This window comes from Ovis aries, chromosome 14 (genome assembly GCF_016772045.2).
Source record: "Ovis aries strain OAR_USU_Benz2616 breed Rambouillet chromosome 14, ARS-UI_Ramb_v3.0, whole genome shotgun sequence".
Lineage (NCBI taxonomy): Eukaryota > Metazoa > Chordata > Mammalia > Artiodactyla > Bovidae > Ovis > Ovis aries.
Genome location: NC_056067.1, coordinates 56,037,205 through 56,060,741, shown reverse-complemented (window position 1 = coordinate 56,060,741; position 23,537 = coordinate 56,037,205). Strand labels below are relative to the sequence as shown.

Sequence of the window (23,537 nt, the reverse complement as noted above, 5' to 3'; positions counted from 1 at the left end):
GACCTCTGATTGGCGATAAAATGCATCGGAGTTCATCCCGCCTTACGATTGGCCCTATGTTGGCACATGCGCAGTAGAAACAGGAAGCGTTCTACTAAAGGTGGAATAGGGTTGGGCGATGAGGGAATAATCCATCCCCTAGCCTTGAGTCACCGGACTGGCCTGCCGCAAAGGTTCCTGGGAAATGGAGTTCCCAGGCAGGCACAGCCCACAGGCAGTCGGGAAGTCGGCATAGGCTGCGCAGGCGCAGTCCTCCTGGCGAGAGGATGCGCGCGCAGCGCCTCCCGCCCTAGCGGAAGTTTCCGCAGGGCAACTGAGAAGGTGAGTCCCAGTTCCTCTGGAGGGTCAAGAGAGTCTGGCTGCAAATATCTGTCTGCCCACTCAGCTCGCCAAATCCAGAGGTGAGGGGAAGACGAGGCGGAGTAGGGGCCTAGCCACAGTTCGGTCGTGGTGCCTGTGACGTCAGCGCGACCCTATGTGGGAGACTGAGCCCTCGGGAGTGGGGATCGCGGGTCAGGATGAGAGAATCTTCTGGCCTCCGAGATAACCTGTCACCTGCCGCTGTCCGGTCTTGGTGGTGGGCGTGGATACAACGGAGACGGGCAAAGCTAATGGAGAGTGTGACGGAAGCCCCGCCTTGGTACTACGTCATCCGTGGTCCCTCCGGAGGGCGGGGCCGAGGCAAATCATTTCACTGTTATTCCTCCTGCCGTAAGGTGGAGTCTAGCCATTAGCTCTTTTGCTGTGCTGCGTTTCAGGACCTGCCAGGAGGAATACAATACTTAACACACTCCATATGTTCAGTAAATATTGAACAAGTCAATAAAGAAAATGTATGAATGAATGATAAAGACTGACGAGTGCTGGAGCCTTGGTTTTGAGTCCTGAGCTAGCCAGATGACATTAAAATGGTGACTTCCAGCCCTCGGATTCTTTTCTTCTATACATATTTATTGAGAGTTTACTATAGCTCTTTCCTCGTGTGACTTTTTAAAGTTACTTGCTTATTTGTTTATTAAGCTTGTATTCCCCCACTAGAAGGAGCTTTGTCAGGTCAGGAGCTGTTGATTTCCTTTGCTGCTGTAGGAGTTCAGTGAATAATCATTGAATAAATGAATGAAGATAGCATGTGTTGGTTGCATAGCCAATTCTCAATAAACATCAGTCATTATTTTTTACTCCCATGTACAGCAAGCCTGAGTCAGCCTCTCCACGTTTATTCATTTACAGGACACAGTTAAGATGGAGTTTCCAGCCCAGTGAATCTGAGGGCCAGATCGTGACCCCGTAAAGGTACCATCCCCTCGGGCACATGCCTCTGAAAGCCTATTCCCCACCAGCAGCCTGTTCCTGCTCCATCTCTTGTGTGTTGCTTCTCTCAGACTTCATTCCCAGGAGGAAAGTTATCATGGGCATGGCAGTGGTTTCAAGGGCAGACACTGGAGTTTCATGAGTCTGCCCCAAGAGGAACTAGAGAGATCTGAGAGGCTCAGAGCTTAAGATATAGAAAGAGAAAAGGGAAGAATAGAAATATTAACAAATGGAAGATGATAACCAGTAACATAAAGGACTTTGCTGTTCTTTGCAGTTGATAAAAATGTATTCCACTTATGCCTCCAACCATTTTCAAATGTTAGCAGGCTCAGTTGTGTCTGACTCTTTGCAATCCCATGGATTTCAACCTGCCACGCTCCTCTGTCCATGGAATTTTCCAGGCAAGAATGCTGGAGCGGGTTACCATTTCCTCCAGGGATACTCCCGACTCTGGGAACAAACCCACATCTCATGCATCTCCTGCATTGGCAGGCAAATTCTTTACCACTGAGCCACCCAGGAAGCCACTCTGTCAAATAGGAACTGTTAAAAGCCCCATTTCACCATTGAGAAGACTGAGGCACAGAGAGGGTAAGTAACGTCCAGCAAAGAGCACATCTGGAATTCAAATCCAGGCAGCCTGGGCCTAAAGCCTGGGACTGTAAGGACTCCCCTCTTTGCAACTGCAACAGAGACCAGCCTTTAAAGTGAATAAAGGAAAATGTTTTAATTGGATTGAGCCAGGCACATGATCCCACATATATGTGGAATTTAAAAAGAAGTGTCAAACTCATGATAACAGAGTGGAATAGTGCTTACCAGAAGCTGTGGGGGAAAAGGGATATTGATCAGAGGGTGCAGACTTCCTATTGTAAGATGATTAAATTCTGGAGACCTAATGTATAACATGGAAACTATGATAAGTAATAATGTGGGTGTATCCTTGAAATTTGCCAAGAGAGTAGATCCCAAGTTTCCTCACCACACACACATATACACACAAGTTGGAATTATGAGAGGTGGTGGATATGTGAATTAGTTTTATTATGGTAATTGTTTCATAATGTATACTGTTAACCAAAATTTCAGAAATGGGGACCTGATTAAAATAGGCATTTATTTGAGGTTTGTTAGGACTGCAGCCCAGGAGACCCAGATTCAGGAAGCACTTGAGAACGTCCTAATAAATGCATCAGGACTTCCCTCGTGGTCAAGTGGTTAAGAGTTCACCTTCCGGTGCAGGTTCAATTCCTTATTGGGGAACTAAGATCCCATGTGCCTGGCTGCCAAAAAACACAAAATGTAAAACAGAAACAATGTTGTGAAAAATTCAATGAACACTTTTATTTTTAAAAGGTATACATATATTCATGTTTTGATAAAATAATACAAAGAAGCAACTTGAATTGTGTTCTGTTGGACTACAAGTGGAGGAGGCTTCTAAAGGCAAAAACTGCAAGGCCACGGTTAGTTACATGAGTTGTTTATCAAGAATTACAATTGGAGCTGGCAAGAAGTAAGGGTGCTTGTTAAGCAAGAATTAGTTGGGATCCAAAGTGGGTATTTGGTTACAGGGGAAACAACCCTGACACACAAGATGCCAGGTAGCAGATGTTTCAAAACACTGTGTCCTTGGGTTAGGCAGCAGTCACAGAAAGTTCGAGTTCTCACAGATCCTCAGTGACCACCCAGTTTTGTTTTATATATATAGATAGATAGATAGATAGATAGGCCTCTCTGATAGCTCAGTGGGTCAAAATTTCCCTGTCAGTGCAGGAGACCCAAGAGACACAGGTTCAGTCCCTGGGGTGGGTGGGTTCAATCCCTGGTTGGGGAAGATCCCCTGGAGGAGGAGATGGCAACCCACTCCAGTATTCTTGCCTGGGAAATCCCATGGGGAAAGGAGCCTAGCGGGCTGCAGTCTATGGATTCACAAAGAGTTGGACACAACTGAGCACACACAGGCATATACTTATACACACAAGTTTTACACTTTAAATATAGACAGTTGTTGTTTGTCAAAGATAAATAAAAGTAATGAAAAACAACCTTTGTCTTGCAAGGTTAAATGAAGTCATGAGCAAAAGTTTATTTTGACTTTGATTTTGATATCCCAGCTAATAACCGGGACTGTACACTAAGAACAAATGAAATAATTTTGCTTTTTTTCCTTTTGCTGTTTAAAATATATTCATTGAAAATGTCTGTTGTACTGTTATCCCTGTTGAGTTTCTCTACTTCTGTTATGAACTAGTTTCATCCTGCTCTCATGACCTGAGTTGTGTCCCACGAAAATTCGTTCATGGAAACCCTCAACCTGAGTATTTCAGAATGTGTCTATATTTGTAAATAGGGCCTTTAAAGTGGTAATTAAAATGAGGTCTTTAGGGTGGGCCTGCTATGGGCTAAATGTTTGTGTCCTCCCGAAGTTCATATGTTGAAATGCCCAATGTGATGGTTTTAGGAAGTGGGGCCTTTGGGAGGTAGTTAGGTCATGAAGGTGGAAAGTGAAAGTGAAGTCGCTCAGTCATGTCCGACTCTTTTGGGACCCCATGGACTGTAGCCTACCACGCTCCTCTGTCCATGGGATTTTCCAGGCAAGAGTACTGGGGTTGCCATTTCCTTCTCCAGAGGATCTTCGCACCCCAGGGATCGAACCTGGGTCTCCCGCATTGTAGGCAGACGCTTTACCATCTGAGCCACCAGGGAAGTCCTGGTGAAGGTGGAGCTCTCATAAATGGAATTAATGCCCTTATAAGAGACCCAGAGAGCTGCCCAGCCCCTTCCTCCATATAAGGACAGGGTGAAGTTGTCAGTCTAGCCCAGGAGAGGGCCTTTATCAGGACCCAACCACAGTGGTGCCTTGATGTTGGGCTTCCCAGTCTCTAGAACTGTGAGAAGTACGTTTCTATTGTCTGTAAGCCACCCAGGCTGTGGGCTTTTTTGTTTTGTTTAGTTTTGTTGGCAGTGTTGGGTCTTAGCTGAGGCATGCAGATTCTCTAGTTGTGACTCACAGGCTCACTAGTTGCAGTGCTCAAGCTTTGTTGCTCCATGGCCTGTGGGATCTTAGTTCCCCAACCAGGGATCAAACCCACGTCGCCTTCATTGCAAGGCAGATTCTTAACCACTGGACCACCAGGGAAGTCCCATGTCTGCAATATTTATTATATTTATTATTATTATTATATCATTATAATATTGATTATAGCCATTTAAACAGACTAAGATAGGCCCTAATCCAATATGATTGGTATCCTTATAAGAGGAGGAGATTAGAACGCAGACAGAGGGACAAGCACAAGAGGACAAAGTGAGAAGGTGGCCATCAGCACGCCAAGGAGAGAGGCCTCCAAAGAAACCAAACGCTGACACCTTGATGTCAGGCTTCTGGCCTCCAAAGCTGTGAGAAAATACATTCCTGTCGTCTAAACCATCTAGTCTGTGGGAGTGAGCTGTGGCTGCCCAAGCTAGTGAATATACCTGCTGTGTCCTCATTTGTCACAAGCTGTGTGTGTGATTTTGGCTTTGATTTTTGTTTAAAGTATTAGGAAATACTCCAGAAATACACAAGGCTTAGAGGGTATCATAGTGAACATCCATTATCTGACTAAGAGTCAGGATGTGGTGGGCTGTGCTGCAGTAATGAATAAACCCTGAAATCCTGGTGGTTTGCATAAGGAGAGTTTATTTGCCAGTCACGGGCTTGCAGTGTGGACCAGGCAGCTGCCTTCATCTCGTGCCCCTGCCTCCTGAGGGCCATCCCTGCAGAGGACGGCTGGCAGAGGAGCTACTGGGGCCCCTAACTACCTTGGCCAGAAGATGACTTCTGCTCACACCCCATTGGCAAGAACTAGTCATGTGGCCCCAATCTCACTGTAAGGAACCCTGGGAATTGCAGGGGGAGTATGTGGCTATCTGGTGAGCACTCACCGTCTCTCCCATCCCCATCACGTGGTTCAAGAGATGAGCATCACAATTACAGTTGAAGACCCTCAATGCTTCCATGATTGGAGCAGTTCTCCTGCCCAACTTTTATTGACCTCAAGGCATTCCTGTACCTTTTGTGAGCTCTGTAGTTTCACTCTGCGTTTGTTCTGCTTTGTACCTGCCCTGGGCCCTTAGGGAGAGACTGGACACAGGGGGCAGGAACTCATTTTAGAAGTGGCCATTTTGTGGGAATTCCCTGGTGGTCCAATTGTTATGATGCTGTGCTTCCACTGCAGGGAGCCCCAGTCAGGGAACTAAGATCCAGCATGCCACAGGGTGTGGCCAGAAAGAAAAAAAAGGCTACTTTCTGAGAGGGTATTCCAGGTATGATAAGTTTTCTTCCTTCTGCATTCTTGTCACCATGAGGAACTCAGGTGACTACTCGACAGCAATAGATTACGTTTTTCAGCTTCCTGTCCCCCCGCCATTCTGTTTTCTAGCATGATCTGTCCAGACTGTGGCAGAGGTATTGAAGCAACGTTCAAGTTCTGCCCCTACTGCGGAAAACCTTTGCCTACAGAGAAACATGCGGGGTCCCAGTCCTTTGTCAAACCGTTTGCATCATCCTCCCAAGGTAAGAACCGGGCCTTTGTGCTTTTCCCTGGAGGAGGGGCGATGTGTGTATGTGCGTGCATCTAGGAACCACAGACGCCTTTGCAGCCTGCCTGGCCCCGCGTGGATACTAAAGCCCAGAGCTCAGGCTCTCTCTACTCAGTCTCTCTCTACTCAGGTATCTTTAGCAGACTCACAGCTCTAAACTTGACATTGACTCATTTCTGTCTCCGGCTTGGACTCCTCCCCTGAAATCTATATCCATATAAGTCAGACTGCCTGCTTGACATCTATCGGGTGTCCCACACGTCTGCACGTACCCAGAACCAACATTTTGATAGGCCTGCTGCCCCGTCTGCCCCTTCCAGAGCCTTCCCCATCAAGGTAACAGCAACTCAGTTTGTCCAGTTTCTCAGACCTTAGAGTCATCCTCAAGTTCTCTTGCTCTCCCACCCCACAACTGCAGCCCTCCAGCTGGTCTCGTCAGCTCTCCCTTTAAAAATCGCTGCTGAATTGGACCACTTCCTCCCACCACCCTGGTCCATCTCACCCACACCAGTATTGTCATAGAAGCTTTCTTACCCCTGCTGTCCCTGCTCCTCCATCACCTGTGGTTCTCTTCAAGTGGCAGTCCAAAGGATCCTACTAAAACAAAGTCAGGGGACTTTCCTGCTGCTCCATTTCTTTCTCCAGAGACTATTCCCAACCCAGGGACCGAACCTGCGTCTCCTGCACTTGAGACAGTCTCCTGCATCACAGGCAGATTCTTTACTGACTGGGCCACCAGGGAAGCCCTAAATATATTCTTTTACTCATTTATATTACTGTTCAACTTTGAGCTCTGTAAGGATAGGAGTTTTATCCTGGTTTGTAAGCTCTTTTGATTGTAACCTATTGTTTGCATAGCACCCAGGACCATGCCTGGCACAGATTTGGGTACAGAGAAATCTTATTGATAATGAAGGAACAAAAACTAGTTAGAATTGATTAGGCAGAATTTTAAAGAACCAAATAAAATCTGTGGTAATAAAAATAAATATTGGGACTTCCTGGTGGTCCAGTAGCTAAGACTCTGTGTTCCCAACGCAGGGAGCCTAGGTTCGATCCCTGCTCAGGGAACTAGATCCCACATCTTGCAACTAAGACCCAGCACGACCAAATAAATAACATCATGGCAATCAGAAACTCGTAGTATGCTCTAAGCTGTGGCCTAGACACAGCTTAAGGGAGAACAGTGAATTGGAAGATAGATCTGAAGAGATTATATAAAGGAGACCACACAGTGCTCGAGGGTGTGAAAGGGGTTCAGACCCATGAAGAAAAGAATAACTGAAAGGAAGAGTGTGCTTAGATTATTCAGGTGAAAGAAGGAGAACTTGGCTGTGAGGGTCAAAGGGAAGAGAGTGGTTGAATATGATCTCAGGGTTTCTGGTCTGACGGTTCCTGGAAAGGACCTTTGTAACTGCCGTCTGCATTCGGTCTGCCTCTCTAGGCTCAAGGAGGAAGACGAACACCAGTTCTGAAACATCTTCCAAGAAAGTGAAATGGTCCAGCTATGCTGCCTCCCCCTCCTTATCCCTCCCCTCAGAAGGCAGGAGTTTTGGATCTGAAGACACCTTGAGTACCAGTGGGAAACCCAAAGGTGAGAGTTTCACTCAACCTGGCCTGACTCTCGGTGGGGGGAGAGGAGGGTCATCTGCCAGCGGGGCATCATGCCTCTGCTCAGGCCCGCCTCTCCCTTGCTGGACCCTCCTCCCAGCATCCTCCCCCGCCACCCTGCCTACAGGCTGCCCTTGCAGTCCATCTCTCCATGGCCGGAGCTGACCTCTCCCCTCTCTCCTCACAGCTCCCTACCATCCCCATGGCTGCCTTTCCTTTATTCTGACCATCCTCCTGCAGGGCACCTGAGCGGATCCCCAACTCCCCGTAGCAGCCCTCAGACGACCAGACAAAGCCCTCAGACCCTGAAGCGAAGCCGGATGACCACCTCGCTGGAGGCTTTGCCAGTGGGGACGGTGTTGACAGACAAGAGTGGGCGGCACTGGAAGCTGAGATGCCTGCAGACCAGGGGTGACCAAGGCATTCTCTATGAAGGTACACTCTGCACAGGCGGGCAGGTGCTGGGCTGGGTGGGCCGTCTTGGAGCCCAGGCAGAGGGGAGAGAACCTCTTTCTGAGAACAGAAATGAAAGTGTATCCCAGCAGCAGACCTGCCTCAAGGCAGCTTTCTCGTAGATTTGGGACTGCAGCCATAGTTGCCTACAGCGTAGGAGCCTGCAGCTACTGGGCAGGTAGAGTAAGTACGAGCAGGAGGCTGGGAGTCAGGCGACTGGGAGTGGTGGGAACTGTGGCCAACCAGAGAGCTTGTGCCCTGTGTAGAGGCTGCTACTGACCTCACACGGGACTGCAAGCCCAGTGTGGCTGGGAGATAAGGGCACTGATGACTGTTCTATCTGCCCTGCAGAGATAGAATGGATGCATGCATGCTAAGTCACTTCAGTTGTGTCTGACTCTTTGCGACCCTATGGAATGTAGCCCACCAACCTCCTCTGTCCATGGGATTCTCAGGCAAGAATACTGGAGTGGGTTGCCATGCCCTCCTCCAGGGGGTCTTCCTGACCCAGGGATTGAACCTGCGTCTCTTATGTCTCCTGCACTGGCAGGAGGATTCTTTACCACTAGCGCCACCTGAGAAGCCCATCTCTGCCACCAGAGATAGGATGGACCCTGCCCGCGAACATTGGTGCTTGCATTATGAGAAATGAGGTGAGGGGCAGGGAACAGCTTTACAAGAACAAGGAAAAGCACCCAGCGCAGGTTTTTATTGTGGTTAAGAGGTAAGGCGGGGGTGAGGACATGAGTACATGAGCCAGAGCTTCGTGTGGTTTGAATCTCCACCATTAGCAAAAGAGGGAGCTCCAGGCTTTCTTATCAGCAGGAGGGGAAGAAGCAGGGCCAAGCTTAAAAACTGTCAGTAGGTAAACAAACCCCCATGGATGGAGGAGCCTGGTGTGCTGCAGTCCATTGGAGAAGGAAATGGCAACCCACTCCAGTGTTCTTGCCTGGAGAATCCCAGGGACAGGAGCCTGGTGGGCTGCCATCTATGGGGTTGCCCGACACAGAGTCGGACACAACTCAAGTGACTTAGCAGCAGCAGCAGTAGCAGCAAAAAAAATGCAGTCAGACACCTTGTTTCAGTGAAGAAAAAAATAACTGTGCTGGAAATATTAGTCTTAATCAACCTGACATTTACTGCGTTCATACTCCAGACCCAGACCCTGTCTAAGTAAGCACTTTATGTGGTTTTGTGAGATTTTTTGTTGCCTTTTTAAAAATTGAGATAAAATTCACATAACATAAAATTCACCACTTTAAAGTCTACAATTTAGTGGGTTTCAGCAGATTCACGATGGTGTGCAACCATCATCACCATCTAGTTCCAGAATATTTCTGTCACCCCAAAAGGAAACCCTGTACCTCTAACAGTCACTGTCATCTCCTGGCAGTGACTAATCTACTTTACGTCCCTATGGACTTGCCTGTTCCGGACAGTTCCGGCAAATGAAGCGGTACACTGTGTGGCCTTTCGCGTCTGGCTTCTTCCCCTCGGCACGATGTTTCCAAGGCCCATCCCGCACGGCTGCCTTTGTCTGAACTGCCCTCTGTTTACGGCTGGATAGGATGTGTCTGTCACGTCCGGATCTCTTCGTCGGCTGGCTTTACCTGTGTCCGCTTTGGGCCGTGATGAATAATGCTGCTGCCAACATGTGCGTGTGTAGGTTTTCCCATGGACATCTGTTTGCTTCACGTTAATCAGTTTACTTCTCACAACCGCTTCACGATGTCAGTATGGCCATCGTCCCTATTTTCTTGATGAGGAAAGTGAAACCCAGAGGTGTTAATGGCTAGCCCTGGCTCCAGAGAGCTTCCAAGTTTTCAGGAAGAGCCAGAAATGTGGATTCTGAGAGAGGAGACCTTGGCCTTGGAAGTGCCACTCAGACACTCGTGCAGGCAGTTCTGAGCCTCAGGTTGGTTGTCGTGCCGTAGAGCCTGGGTGTTGGAGACAGACCTGGGTAGGGCCGTGACTCGGCTCTCGTGCACCCAGTGAGCCTGGGCAAGCAGCTGTCCCTCAGCGTCCCCACTGGAAAAGTGAGAGAGAGTGTCCTGCCCACCTCCTGGGGCTATTGACCCCAAAGCACGAGAAGGGACAGAGGCAATGGGCTTGGAAAACTGGAAAGGGATCTTGTCAGGCAGAGGCAGCGTTAGTCGTGGAGGGACAGAAGGCAAGGGCGAGAGAGAGGGGAGCATGAAGGGACACTCGGGAGCTTGCACTCCCTGCTGGACACTCTTCTGGGGCCACTTATTATTGCTCCCAGCCATGCTAGGGGGAGATACTCGTGTTACCTCATCCTACCGCTGGAGCACAGAGAGGGAAAGCCACTCACCCAAGGTCACACGGCCTCAAAGAGGCAGAACTGGGACTTGAACCTAGGTGTTCTGGCTTCATAACCATTACCCCACAAGAGTGGGAGGGAGGGAGGGAAGAGGAGGGAATCGGAATGAGAAGAGGATAGAGGGAGTGTTGCCAAAAGCTTGACCCCCGCTCTGTCTATCGATGCCGAATAGAAAAAATTACAGAGACAGGGTTTGAAGGAAATAGAAGAATTAGCTTTGTCACAGCAGGCAAGCACCTCAAGAACTGTGCTCCCCTCTCTGGTGAATAGGGAAAAGTTTTCTATCCCAGTGAAGATCTTGCTTTTTTGGTTTAATTTCTTTGCAAAGTTTCAAAATGACCGCAGCTGACATCAGGCAGCTCAGCAGCCAGGTGCGGTGTCCCTGAAGTTAGCAGCCCATGACCTCCTTTCTGAAATGCAGACTGCTACAAGAGTGTAGGAGGAGAGGGACGCCGGGTGCAGAGCGTGATCTGTGTGGGGTCAGAGAGTAATGAACCCCGTGAAGGACAAGCCCAGCCACAGGTGTTTGTTAGTGGTGCCGGCTCAACAGTAACCAAGATAGGTAGACTCTCGCGGGCCTGTTCGGCTGGAGGGAGCAGGATGGGGAGAGCCCCAGGGGCGGGGAGGGGAGAGGGAGAAAGGCAAAGAAGGCAGGAGGCATCTCAAGGCTGAAGCCACCCATGCCCTCACACCTGCAGTGGAAGGTCAGGCTCTGGGCCGTGTGTCTTCACCTTCTGTGGCTCGGGTTGTTTGATGAAAAGAGCAAACCCCTTCCCAGCCCGCCAGCGTCATTCATTCTCCTGCAGATACCCACCTGGTGCTAGGCCCAGGTGCTCGCGTGGGCACCGTGGGGTGGGGAGCTGCATGTGGATATGCTTCAGGGCGGCGTTACCCCGGGACAGGTTGCCCTTGGCTCCAGCCAGTCTGCACCAGTCAGGAGGACGTAGCTGAAAACTGGCAGTAAAACAACAGCAGCAACCAGAACGGTGGTTTTTGTTACAATAGCTGACACTCCCAGCCGACTCTGGGTGCCCCCTGCTAAGTCCTTTATGTCTGTTAACTCATCAACTCGTCTTACTCCCGTAACAGTCCTATGAGATGGCACTTTGTCTTCCTTTGTCAAACACTGAATTGTAACATCACCCTCCCTGGTCTCCCTGGCACAATTTGGGAGGACCAGTATAGAGGCTTCTACATCCATTTCTGCAGCTGCTCACTGCGGTGTGTGTGGAGAGGTGCTCCCTAGAAGCAGCTAGGATTCAAGTTCAGGCCCGCCCTCCGGGTCTGTGCCCCTGTGGATGGAGGTACACGCCTTGTAGTCCCTTCCTATGGCCGCCATCACAAATCACCACAGTCTTAATGGCTGAAGACAGCACACGTTTATTCTCTTCTGGTTGTGGAGGTCCCAAGTCTGAAATCCGTCTCACGGGGCTAAAGTTAAAACATGGGGAGAGGGACTTCCCTGGTGGTCCTGGGGTTAAGACTCCATGCTTCCATAGTAGGGGGCATAGGTTCAGTCTCTGGCTGGGGAACTAAGGTCCTGCCTGCCTCACGGCGTGGCCAAAAAAATAAAAAGATGTGGGCAGGGCTGGTCCTGCCAGAGGCTCCTGGGGGAATCCGTTTCCTTGCGGGCTCAGCTCCTGGAGGCTGCCTGCGTTCCTCGGCTTGTGGCCCCTTCATCCTCAAAGCACAGCATCACTCCAGCCTCTGTTTCTGCCATCACATGCCCTCTCCTCTTCTGTGGTCAGATCTCCCCGTGCCTCCCTCTTCCTAAGGACCCTTGTGATTACACTGTGTGTGCACGTGCTAAGTCGCTTCAGTCGTGTCCAACTCTGAGACCCCATGGACTCTAGCCCGCCAGGCTCCTCTGTCCATGGGACTCTCCAGGCAAGGATACTGGAGTGGGTTGCCATGCCCTCCTCCAGGGGACCTTCCCGACCCAGGGAGTGGACCCACATCTCCTGCCATGGCCAGCAGGGTCTTCACCCACTAGTGCCACCTGGAAAGCCCTTGATTGCACTGGGGCCCCCTGGATCCTCTGGGACAGCCCCACAGCGCAAGGCCCTTAATTTACTCACACCTGCAAAGTGTGTGGTTCTAGAAACTCCACTTGCCGCCCCTTAACGCACCCGTGTGTTTCTCCCAGCAGCATGCCTGAGCCTGTCCCTGGTCCTCAGTTTCAGCTGCTCTGGGGGGAATGGTTGCCTCTCTTTTCCATGGGTTCCCCCCGGGGTCCCTTAGAGCTTGTTTTAAGTATGCAGGCTTCCCTGGTGGCTCAGAGGATAAAGCGTCTGCCTGCAATGCAGGAGACCCAGATTCAATCCCTGGGTTGGGAAGATCCTCTGGAGAAGGAAATGGCAACCCACTCCAGTATTCTTGCCTGGAGAATCCCAATGGACAGAGGAGCCTGAGCGGGCTACAGTCCACGCGGTCGTAAAGAGTCAGACACGACTGAGTGACTTCACTCTACCCTCTTATAAATTAGGCCAGGGTTTCTCAGCCTTGGCACCCTTGGCATTCATTGTGGGGATTGTCCTGTGCACAATAGGGTGTTTAGCAGCCTCCTCGGCCTTTACCCACCAGCTGCCAGGAGCGCCAGTTCCCTGTCCCCATCATGACAACCGGAACTGTCCCCAGACATTGCCAGATGCCCACTAGGGGGCAGAACCGCCCACTGTTGAGAACCACTGAGTCAGGCTGCCCCAGAGTACCCTCCAAAGATAGAGAGACCGTCAGCTAGTAATCTTCAGGTGGAATCACTGTTCTTTAAAAAAAACACACACACACATTTGTTTATTTACTTGGGCTTCCCTGGTGGCTCAGTCAGTAAAGAACCTGCCTGCGATGCAGGAGACGTGGGTTTAATCCCTGGGTTGGGCAGATCCCCTGGAGAAGGGAATGGCTGCCCACTCCGGTATTCTTGCCTGGTGAACTCCACAAAGGAGCCTAGCGGGCTACAGTCCATGGGGTCGCAAAGAGTCAGACACGACTGAGCGACTTTCACTTACTCACTTACTTGGCTACATCGGGTCTTAGTCCTGGCACACGGGCTTAGTTGCCCCATGGCATGTGGAATCCCAGTTCCCCACCCAGGTATCGAACCTGCGTCCCCTGCATTGGAAGGCGGATTCCCAACCCAGCTCACCTGCAAAATGGAGAGCTTTAATATTGACCTCACAGGGTTGTCGTTGGAGAGTTAAACGAGTAGAACAGTGCACAAACAGCGTACGACTGCTTCCTGTTGTCATTCTGGTTTGTTTTTTTTGTTTTTGTTTTGGGGGGTGGGGATTGGGGTTTTTGGTCACACTGAGAGGCTTGCAAGATCTTAGTTCTGCAACCAGGGATTGAATCCAGGCCCTCACAGTGGAAGTACTGAGTCCTAGTCACTGGACCACCAGGGAATTCTCAGTTATTGTGGTTATGATGGATGCCAGCATGGCATTCTCGCTCCAAGTTCAAGGTCACCTGTCTCTTGGCGGTCGGAGGCTGCCACCTGCCTGCCACACTCTTGTCTGCCTTTGGCACATGTGGGGACCTTCCATACATCCATGGGGTTTGCATGCACCAGGGGTCTCCCAGGTCGCAGCATCTGGAGCGCCAGGGATTTACATCCAGGCTGTCCAGGGGCCTCGGCCACGTCCACCGCCCTTCCTGGGTCTCTGCTGGCTCCTGTCTGTAATGAGAGTTTCCCAGCTGGCTCTCCAGCTGTCAGCAGGTGGGAGAGTTAGAAGAGTGGAGGAGAAAAGCCCTTTATAATCTGCACAGAAATGCAAGGAAATTGTATTTAAATTGCCAGCTGCCCTACCTGCTTCTGAGTGTCGGGCACATGGGATAAACGCTTTCATCGAGTGGTTGATTGAGTGGTGCTTACCCTCAGACCTCGAGGTGACTCTGTGAGACAGATCCTGCTATTATGCCTACGAGGTGCCCTGGCCATTTTCTGGTTGTCCCTCGAAGATTCCCCCCAGCTCCCTCCTCACGGGTGGGGAGGACCCCCTTTCCCCTAAGAACCAGCAGCTTCCTAAGTTTCCCTCCTAAAGGCCGAGCTCAGTAAGCCCTGGTTCCTGCCCTGCTCCAGCCGGAGCTTCTTGTGGGCAAGCGTGGCTTCTCAGACACTTTACCACCTCCCTGCCCTTCATCTCAGTGTCTTAGATGACACCAGCCTGGGTGGCTAGGAAGGTGGGGAAGACGAGAAAAAAGGAAGGATGACGCAGAGGGCTGGCTGGGACCCTGGGTGATCGTTCAGTTCACAAACTCCAGAATGAGCTGTGTCTCAGCCAAGGCCTCACTGCCCCTTACCAGCTGTGGGCCCTCAACTGATTATATTTTAAAAGCTGCCACGTATTGAGTGCTCCCGGTGTGCCCAGAGAGGTGCCAGGCTCTGAGGCTGGGAAGAGGGTCACTGAGTGGCTCATATGAAGGGTGAAGCTGGGACTTCCTTGGTGGTCTAGTGGCTAAGACTCCCAACGCAGGGGGCCCGGGTTCAATCCCTGGTCAGAGAACTAGATCCCACGTGCTGCAGCTGAGAGCTGGCACAGCCAAATAAAAAAATAAACATTAAAAAAAGAAGGTGCCGCTGAGGGATTCCCTGGCGGTCCAGTGGTTAGGACTCTGCATTCTCACTGCTGAGGGCCCAGGTTCGGTCCCTTGTCGGAGATCTAAGATCTCACAAGCCATGCAGCACAGCCAGGAAAAAAAAAAAAAGAGTGAAGCTGGCTGTGATTCCTGCTCATTGGTACCACTGTTGCTCCTGCCCTCTGAACCACTGCATCTGCTCTCCGGGATGAGCTGCGCTACTCCTGCCTTACTGACGTGCAGCAGAGAGGCCCAGAGGGGGTCAGCCTGTGTGACACCTAGTCACACAGAGTTGACGGGGGGCCCGGGCTTGAACCCAGATCTGCCTGGCACAGAGCCTCCCGTGTCACGTGGCCTCTCTAAGCTTCAGCTCTCTGGTCTCATCCGTGAAGTGGGAACACGGAACAGTTCTCAGAGCTTTCTGAGATGCTCTTCCCCACTTGTAATCCTCAGATTTGGCTCAGATAAAATTTTCCTTTTCTTTCTTTTTTTAAAAACAAGAGTGAGAACTTCCCTGGTGGTCCACTGGTTAAAACCGCTTCCAGTGCATGGGACGTGGGTTCTATCCCTGGAACTAAGATCACACATGCCGCAGAGCAGCTGAGCCTGCATACTGAAACTAAGACCCAATGCAGCCTATATATATGTTTAATATAGCTAAGGACAACCACCATAATTATATGGTAGTAGAAAGACTCTGGTTTGACCCCTGGGTCAGAAAGATCCCCTGGAGGAGGAAATGGCAACTCACTCCAGTATCCTTGCCTAAAAAACCCCATGGACAGAGGAGCCTGGCAGCCACAGTCCATGGGGTCGCAGAAGAGTCTGACGCGAGTGAACACACAGACCTTCCCTGGGCTGTCAGGAGCCTTAAAGCAAACAATGTGTGCCAATTACAGACCCTGCAAAGTCTCCTGTCCTGGCACAGGAGACTTTGCAGGGTCTGTAATTAAGGGGAAAGGGCCGAGCTTGAAGAATGTTTACGAGGAAGTGCCCCAGGGGGAGATTGACACCTAAAGATGCTAAGGGAAGGAAGTGGGTGAGGCAGCGGGAGAAAGGGGATGGGAGGGGATGGGGGTGGATGGGGCTCAGCTGGAGCTCTGGGCTTTGGAGCAGAAGTGGTCCTTCAGCATGGTTCTGTGCTAGGCCACCACCGCTGGGCCTTCCTATCCCCTGCCATCAGCCTTTGCATATGGGCCGCCCTGGGACTTGGAGCTCAGGGGATCCCTGAGGGGCTGAAGGCTGCTGCAGGGGCCCTCCTCCAAGGGGAGGGAGCTTATATAGTGGTCAAAGACAGGAATAATGAATAGTATCCCCTGACCTGAGAAGGAACCTTGAGATTTAAAAAAGACAAAAAACAAAGTGGAGGGACTTTCCTATTGGTCCAGTGGGTAAGATAGCCACCTTCCAATGCCGGGGATGCGGGTTTGATCCCTGGTCTGGGAGCTAAGAACCCACGTGCCACGGGGCAGCTAAGCCCGCAACTTCCGAGCCCACACACCACAACTAGAGAGTCAGAGTGCAGCAACTGAGACCCAACGCAGCCAAAAACACACAAGGAACATAAAGTTCAGTTATGAAGAGCATCGCGAGTGACTTACATATGGGTAGGATTCGGTGGTCAGCAATCTGGAAGCATTCGCAAGCACACTCTGTTTTGCCAGAGGGGTGCAGAGGGAATTAAAGGGGACGAAGCTAAAGGCAGAGTCCGACTACTGAGGGAGAAGCACGGCTAGGCCAGCAGGAACCAGGGGCTTCCTCCCCCAGGGATCTCATGACCATTACTCCTCATGAACCATCTGTGTCAGCAGAAGGCCTTCCAGTTTTCAGAGGAAGCAAAGAGTTAAAGTTAATGAGTGATGCAGCTGGTTTGGGTACACTCCTCATAAGCAAAAGCTCAGTGGCTAAGAAAGGGGAGCGGGCAGAAGAGTGGGCCTAAGATGGCCCTCACGGAGTCAGTGTGGTTCAGCCACACACACGTATATGCAGACACGTGCATACAGCTGCTGAGTCGGGGGCTTCAGGATCACCCCCCAGGCTCAGGGACTCGCTAGGAGAACCCACAAGTGTGCACAGCTGTGTATTAGAGAGAGAAAGAGGTAGAAAGAAACTGTTCGAAAATGAGAAGGTTCAGGTCTTGAAAGTTGAGAATGCACTTGACCCCGTGGGAACTCGTTAACCACAACTGCTGCTTGTTACTCGGAGGACAGTGACCCTCATCTTCCCTGCAGATGATAACCTCCCTCATTTTGTCCGTCCACAGCTGAGTCTGACTCCACCACTGGCAGCGAGTCAAGTCCCCAGAAACAAAGATTCTCACTTAAACTAGTGAGTGGGCCCGGGTCGGGTGGGCAGCCCCGAGGGGAGGAGAGGGGAGGGGAGGGCTGGGCTGGGCTGGACAAGCCAAAGAGCATAGCCTGGGCCAGCAGGGGCCCAGGGGCCTTGGGCGGGGCACATCTTCCTCTGGCCTTGGGCTCTCCGACATGGCTGCAGTCAGGTCCGTTCCTGAGACCTGACTCGGATGTTTTCTGGCCGTGTGATCTGCACAAGCACCCAAAAACTGGGACAGCTAGTTCAGATGCCCTCCCTAGGATTTAGATGGAGGCCCTGTGAGTGATTTCGAGTGAGGGCTCCGGAGCCAGACTTGCAGATGAGTAATAGCACCTACTTGCTGAGAGCTTATTCTGTGCCCAACCCGGGTTCATAATCAGACCTTTAGGATAGTCGCCGTGTTCCCCCATTTAACAGATGAGAAAATAAAATCTTGGTCACTTGCCCAGGGGCACCAGGGGGCAGGTTGCTTTGTTCACTGCTGTATCACCAATACCCAAAAGAATACTAGGCACATAATAGGTGCTTTATGGAAAGAATGAATGAATGTCAGAGCTGGGGTTTGAATCCAGCTCTCTTTGATCCTGTGCTCTTAAGAACCCAGCTTTGCTAGTTGTATTTAATTAAAGTATTTGGGTTGACTGCTTGGGAAAAGTGACCCCATGGTAATAATGGCTTACACAAAAATAATATTTTATTGCTCTTTCACTTAAAAGTCTGGGGCAGTGGCCCAGGGCTGATATGGTGGTTCCATAAACAAGGGGTTAGTTTCCTTCTCTCCTGTTGCTCCAAGACCTTCAACCTGTAATCATCTCATGGGCTGAAATGGCTGCTCCAGCTCCTACCATCTCATCTGCATTCCAGCCAATTGGAACAGGAGAAGAGAAAGGGGAGAGCCTGCCCTAGCCCTTTAAGAGCATAACCTGAAAGTTGCCCATCTCTCTTCTGCTCACATCCCCAATGGCCAGAACTTGATCGTGTGGCCATTCCTCACTGCAAGGGAGACTGGAAAAATGTAGCGTTTAGCTGAAGGGCCTGTATCTAGGGGAATCTTGTGGATCCTGTCATAAAAGAAAAGGAACCTAGGCAGTAACTCAAAGTCTCTGATACGTGGTCACATGAAGCAACCTAGGGTGTTGCTGGCATTACCCTGGGACGATCCACGGCCAGTGATGATCTGGGAGCCCTTGCCTATGAGATTCCAGTATGACAGCCTTTTCCCCTCCCCTCCCTCACTAGGATGCCAAGGATGGGCGCTTGTTCAACGAACAGAACTTCTTCCAGCGGGCTGCCAAACCTTTGCAAGGTATTCCTCGGGGAAGTGGGCAAGTGGGGTGAGTTTGGAGGTTCCAGCTTGGTCAGGACAACTGGTTTCTCCCTGAAGGTGTGGGAAGGGCGGGGATGGATTTCAAGGCCCAGGTTTGCTCCCGTCACCCCTCGGGCCTCAGAGGACAACAGACATGGCCTGAGGCTGGCTCATCGTCCCAGCTCTTGAGAGCGAGTATTACATTTTCAGAAATACTGTAAGCCAGTTATTAAAACACAGCCGTCATAAACTAATTGTACCAGAGACTTCCCTGATGGTCCAGTGGTTAAGACTGCACTCCCAGTGGACGGGACCCAGGTTCAGTCCCTAGTCAGGAAGCTAGATCCCGCAGGCCGCATCTAAGAGTTTGAATGCTGCACTTCAACTCTGAATTCCCAGGCCGCAATAAGACCTGGCGCAGCCAAATAAATAATACCAATCATATCAATTTACAATCAGGTTAAGAACAAGAGTGGGCTTCCCTGGTGACTCAGTGGTAAAGAATCCGCCTGCCAATGCAGGAGACGCAGGTTTGATCCCTGACCCAGGAGGATCCCACACGCTACAGAGCATCTAAGCCCATGCACCGCCACTGCTGAACCTGCGCTCTAGAGCCCGGGAACCGCAACTACTGAAGCCCGCACTGTAGAGCCTGTGCTCCACATCAAACAGTAGCCCCAGCTCGCCACAACCAGAGGCAGGGCCTCACAGCAACCAAGATCCCGCCCAGCCAGAGATAAATAAAATGTAAAAAAGAGAGGAGCAAGGGCAATACACACTTGAAGTTTATCACTTCCTTATTATTTGTCTACATTTTCCATTACCTGTCATCTATAATCTGTGCTTTTTTTTGGCCAGACTGTGTGGCATGTGGGATCTTAGTTCCCTGACCGGGAATTGAACCGGACCCTGGCAGTGAATGCACGGAGCCCTAACCACTGGACCACCAGGGAAGTCCCTATTATCTGTACTCTCGAGGTTGCTTCCATTCACTGTATCCGTGTGGTGGAAATACCATAAAGGGCACGCTACTGCCTCTCTGCCCAGCTCTTCATCTTCGGTGATACCACATTGGTAGCTTGTAATTGGCTGTACTGGGAAGCATTTACACCATGGAAATCCACAAACACAGATCAGGGCTATTGTTTTCCTGAACAACCAGTTATTAAACTTTCATCAGCACACTGCTCCATCTCTGCCATCCAACTGAGATCCTGAAAGGTGGTCAGAAATCTAGTGACTCGGTGACCAGTTTAGACTTTTCCCGATCATTAGCTCTCTGAGTGAGATTTCATGGGTTACATGGCCACTCTACCCCTTCCACTCACTCCAGATTTGTTAGTGCTTTCTCAAAACCACATTCACACCCCCCCGTCGTTGCCCCCCTAGCCCTCACCCACCCACAGAGCAATGTCTCCAACCAGGAGCGAGACCCAGGGTCTGGCCGGGACTCAGGTGCATTCTGCTTCAAGTCTCGGAATGGGCTGTGGTCCACTGTGGGTGTGGGGCCAGATGGGCCCTGACCTCTCAGGCCCCTGTCTCCCGCAGTAAACAAGTGGAAGAAGCTGTACTCAATCCCCCAGCTGGCCATCCCCACCTGCATCGGTTTCGGCATTCACCAGGACAAGTACAGGTGGGTCACTTCACTTGGCACTCGCTTCGGGCTGCTTCCTGTCTCTCAGTCTCATGCCCAGGCATGGCTGGGACCCTGGAGCTACTGGCCAGTTAGTCGCTTCCTTCCTCCCCCAGCTTTGAGCCAGACCGATCCCCCACCCATCCAACCCTTCATCTCACCCTGGAATGGGACCTGGTAGTCCCCAGCCATAGTCTCTCCTTGGTGAACTATACTCTGTCCCCACCCCGGTCCTCTCTCCCACCTCCTGGGACACCCGTGTCTTCCAGGTTCTTGGTGTTTCCCATCCTGGGGAGGAGCCTTCAGTCGATCCTGGATGACTTCCCGAAGCACGTGATGTCGGTGAGGTGTGTGTTCCAGATGGCCTGCCGGCTGGTAGGTACTAGAGGGTCTCAGGCTCCCATCCAGGGCATGGTGCCCTGGGTCCTAGTTTATCAGTCGGTTTGCTCTTTGACACATTCAGCCCGCATCTCCCTCTGCTGGGCACTGGGGCAAGCAGGGTGACTGGCACCACTGAACGCCAGACCAGTAGAACCAGAGCGATAAGTATTGCCATGAGGGATGTTCAGGAGGCTGTGGGAGTTGGAGGAAGGGGCCCAGCCTAAACTGAGGGGTTTGGCTGTGCTTCCTGGTGGAGTTTATTTCTGAGCCAAGAGTGGGGAATAGCAAGGGGCTGGGTAGAGTGGGAGTGGAAATGCATGGGGAGAGCGTTCCAGCCCAAGGAGGTAGCTTAGGCAAAGGCTCATGTGGGGAGAGCGCACAGGACGTCTGTCATTCATCCCTTCCTCCTCCGTCCTTCTGTGAAATATTTATCCTGTCCCTGCTGAGTGTCAGACACCGTCCCAGGCCCTGGGAGTGCAGTGCGGGCCAGCACAGACATGGTTTCTATGTCTGCTGGGACAGGGTGAGTTTAAGCCATGGTTGCACCAATAGTGAAAAGTGCTCTGGATAGAAGTGTCCTCATGCTGTGACGGAGAAGAGGACCTAACTTAAACTGCTGGAGGAGGGACTTCCCTGGTGGTCCAGTGGCTAAGGCTCCTCCCTCCCAATGCTGGGGGCCCACCCCCGGGTTCAGTCCCTGCTCCAGGAAGTAGATCCCACATATTGCAACTAAGAGTTCGCATGCCGCAACTAAAGACCCCGCATTCGACAACGAAGATCCCGTTTACCACACGTGAGACCCGGAAGAGCCGAATGCACACATAGTGACTTCCCTGGTAGCACAGTGGCTAAGAATCCATCTGCCGGTGCAGGGGACATTTCGATCCTGGTCCGGGAAGATCCCAGATGCCGTGTGGGGCAGCTAAGCCCGCGCACCACAGCTACTGAGCCCGCACCTTAGAGCCTGTGCTCCGCAACAAGAGAAGCCGCCGCAGTGAGAAGCCTGGGCACTGCAGCGAGCAGGAGCCCTCGCCTGCCACAGCAGTGAAAGCCCTCACACAGCAGTGAAGACCCAGGGCAGCCAAAGATAAATAAAAATAAATGAGAACTATGAACAAACAGCTGGCGGGATGGGTCCCCAAGGTACAACACGCAGTGTTGGCCATGTGATGTGTCGAGGGTGGAAGGCAGGAGCTGCGGTTGGTATGGAGGCTCAGCAGTGACCAGAGCACCCAGGGCCTTGAACACCAAGCTGAGGGGCGGGACTCCTGTCCCGAGGGCACCAGGAACCCACGTGAGGACTGAGGACAGGGGAGGGGCAGCGTCAGCTCTGGGTGTAGAAGGACCCCATGGGCCACGTGGGGATGGCTGGGGAGGGTGCGGTGGAGGCTGAGTGAGGCGGGCACGAGAGGGGGCCAGGCCTGAGGAGGAGCTGGGCTGTGGGGACGGAGTGTCTGTGGAAGCAGCAGAATGGGGCAGGCGGTTAAGCCTTGGAGTCAAGGGGGTTGCAGTCAAGATGCGGCAAGCACCTGGGGGTTCAATATATGCAATTGGAGCTCAGTGGAAAAGTCAGGGCTAGAAATAAAAATACAAAGTGCTCAACTAAATGTATTTCTGCTTCTTTGGACAAATGAGAAAACCTCTTTGGTATATATGAGTGTTGGTTTTGTTTTGTTTTTTTTTGCAAGGGTCAGTAAGTAACCAACTTTTTCCCCTCCAGAGATTTCAGTCAACTAAGAAATAATGAGTTGGTCCAAAAGTTAATTCAGGTTTTCCTGTACCGGCTTGAGGACAAACAAACTTTTGGCCAACCCAGTATATACAAGAGATCGATGGAAAATGAGATATCAGCTTTAATACTGAATTTTTCAGAACCCTAATGTCTTCTAAGACATTCTTAGGTGCGCTGTCACGGCGGGCAGCCAAATGCTTCACTCAGAATTAGTCAGGCCCAATCCACCACTGGGGCTTCCCGGGTGGCTCAGTGGGCATAGAGTCCGCCTGCCAATACAGGAGACTCAGGAGACACAGGTTCGATCTCTAGTTGGGAAGATGCCCTGGAGGAGGGCATGGCAACCCACTCCAGTATTCTTGCCTGGAGAATCCCATGGACAGAGGAGGCTACAGTCCATGGGGTGGAAAGAGTTGGAAATGACGAAGCAGCTGAGCACACACACAGGCAATCTACCAATGTTACCACCCCCATGACAAGCAGGACCTCATGACCCCAGGCCCAACAGTGGGGTTTCCTTCCAGGGCTTCGCATCAGAGCCTCTGTGTTATCAGCACTTCTCACAGAAAGGCTTGCTTTCCTCCCCTAGCTGGATGCCCTGGAGTTCCTCCACGAGAATGAGTACGTTCATGGCAACGTGACAGCTGAGAATATCTTTGTGAATCCAGAGAACCTGTGCCAGGTAACTGCCAGATCCTTGCCCTCCCTGGGGGCTCTCTGGGCTCCCGGGCTCGCCTATCTTAAAACCTGTGTTTATTTCACAATGCTTATTGCAGACAAAGAATTGCTATCCATCATGTATAAAGTGCTTCTTCGAGTAAATGAGGAGAGATAAGCCACTTAGTAGAAAAATGGACAAAGGGTAGGAAAAGCAGTTCATAGAGAAAGGAATCCACAGGTCAGTTAAATGTATGAAAAAATGTTCAATCTCCCGCAATTATTATTAGATTCTAGTAATCATGGAAATTAAAATACACTACTACTTTTACCTTTTGGGTAGACAAAATTAAAAATCTCTTGCTGATAAGGGTGTGAGGAAACAGCAATTCTTTACTTATTGGAAGTGTATTTGGGCGAACTTTTTGGAAGGTAATTTCTTATTGCAGTCAAAATTTTAAATGTATATGGATTTTTGTTCTGTGTTTTGCAGGATTCACGTTTATTGGTTCAAATACAGTACCTAACATTTGCTAAGTATGCATTTCACACTAATTGGTCACCATTTCCACAGGTAGTCAGTGCACAGAAGAGGGCCCCTCCCTTGCCAGTTTGT

At 51.0% G+C, this 23,537-nt stretch overlaps 1 protein-coding gene across 16 annotated transcripts in view; it reads left to right on the top strand.

The window, feature by feature from the left end:
* Window positions 1-23,537, top strand: part of VRK3 (VRK serine/threonine kinase 3) — a 37,152-nt gene that overhangs the window by 332 nt on the left and 13,283 nt on the right. For 5 of the 16 annotated variants that reach the window (XM_060398781.1, XM_060398778.1, XM_060398775.1 and 2 more), the window contains exons 1-10: window positions 292-321; window positions 1,231-1,293; window positions 5,742-5,875; window positions 7,346-7,495; window positions 7,753-7,947; window positions 17,145-17,209; window positions 18,452-18,518; window positions 20,067-20,151; window positions 20,421-20,526; window positions 22,854-22,946. In XM_060398781.1, coding sequence (XP_060254764.1) covers window positions 5,743-5,875; window positions 7,346-7,495; window positions 7,753-7,947; window positions 17,145-17,209; window positions 18,452-18,518; window positions 20,067-20,151; window positions 20,421-20,526; window positions 22,854-22,946 — 894 coding nt within the window. In that variant the 5' untranslated portion in view covers window positions 292-321; window positions 1,231-1,293; window position 5,742. Of the gene's footprint in view, window positions 1-291; window positions 402-1,230; window positions 1,294-5,537; window positions 5,626-5,741; window positions 5,876-7,345; window positions 7,496-7,752; window positions 7,948-17,144; window positions 17,210-18,451; window positions 18,519-20,066; window positions 20,152-20,420; window positions 20,527-22,853; window positions 22,947-23,537 lie in introns of those variants that run through there. The other 11 variants (XM_012190725.4, XM_060398780.1, XM_060398782.1 and 8 more) reach the window with 5 other exon arrangements.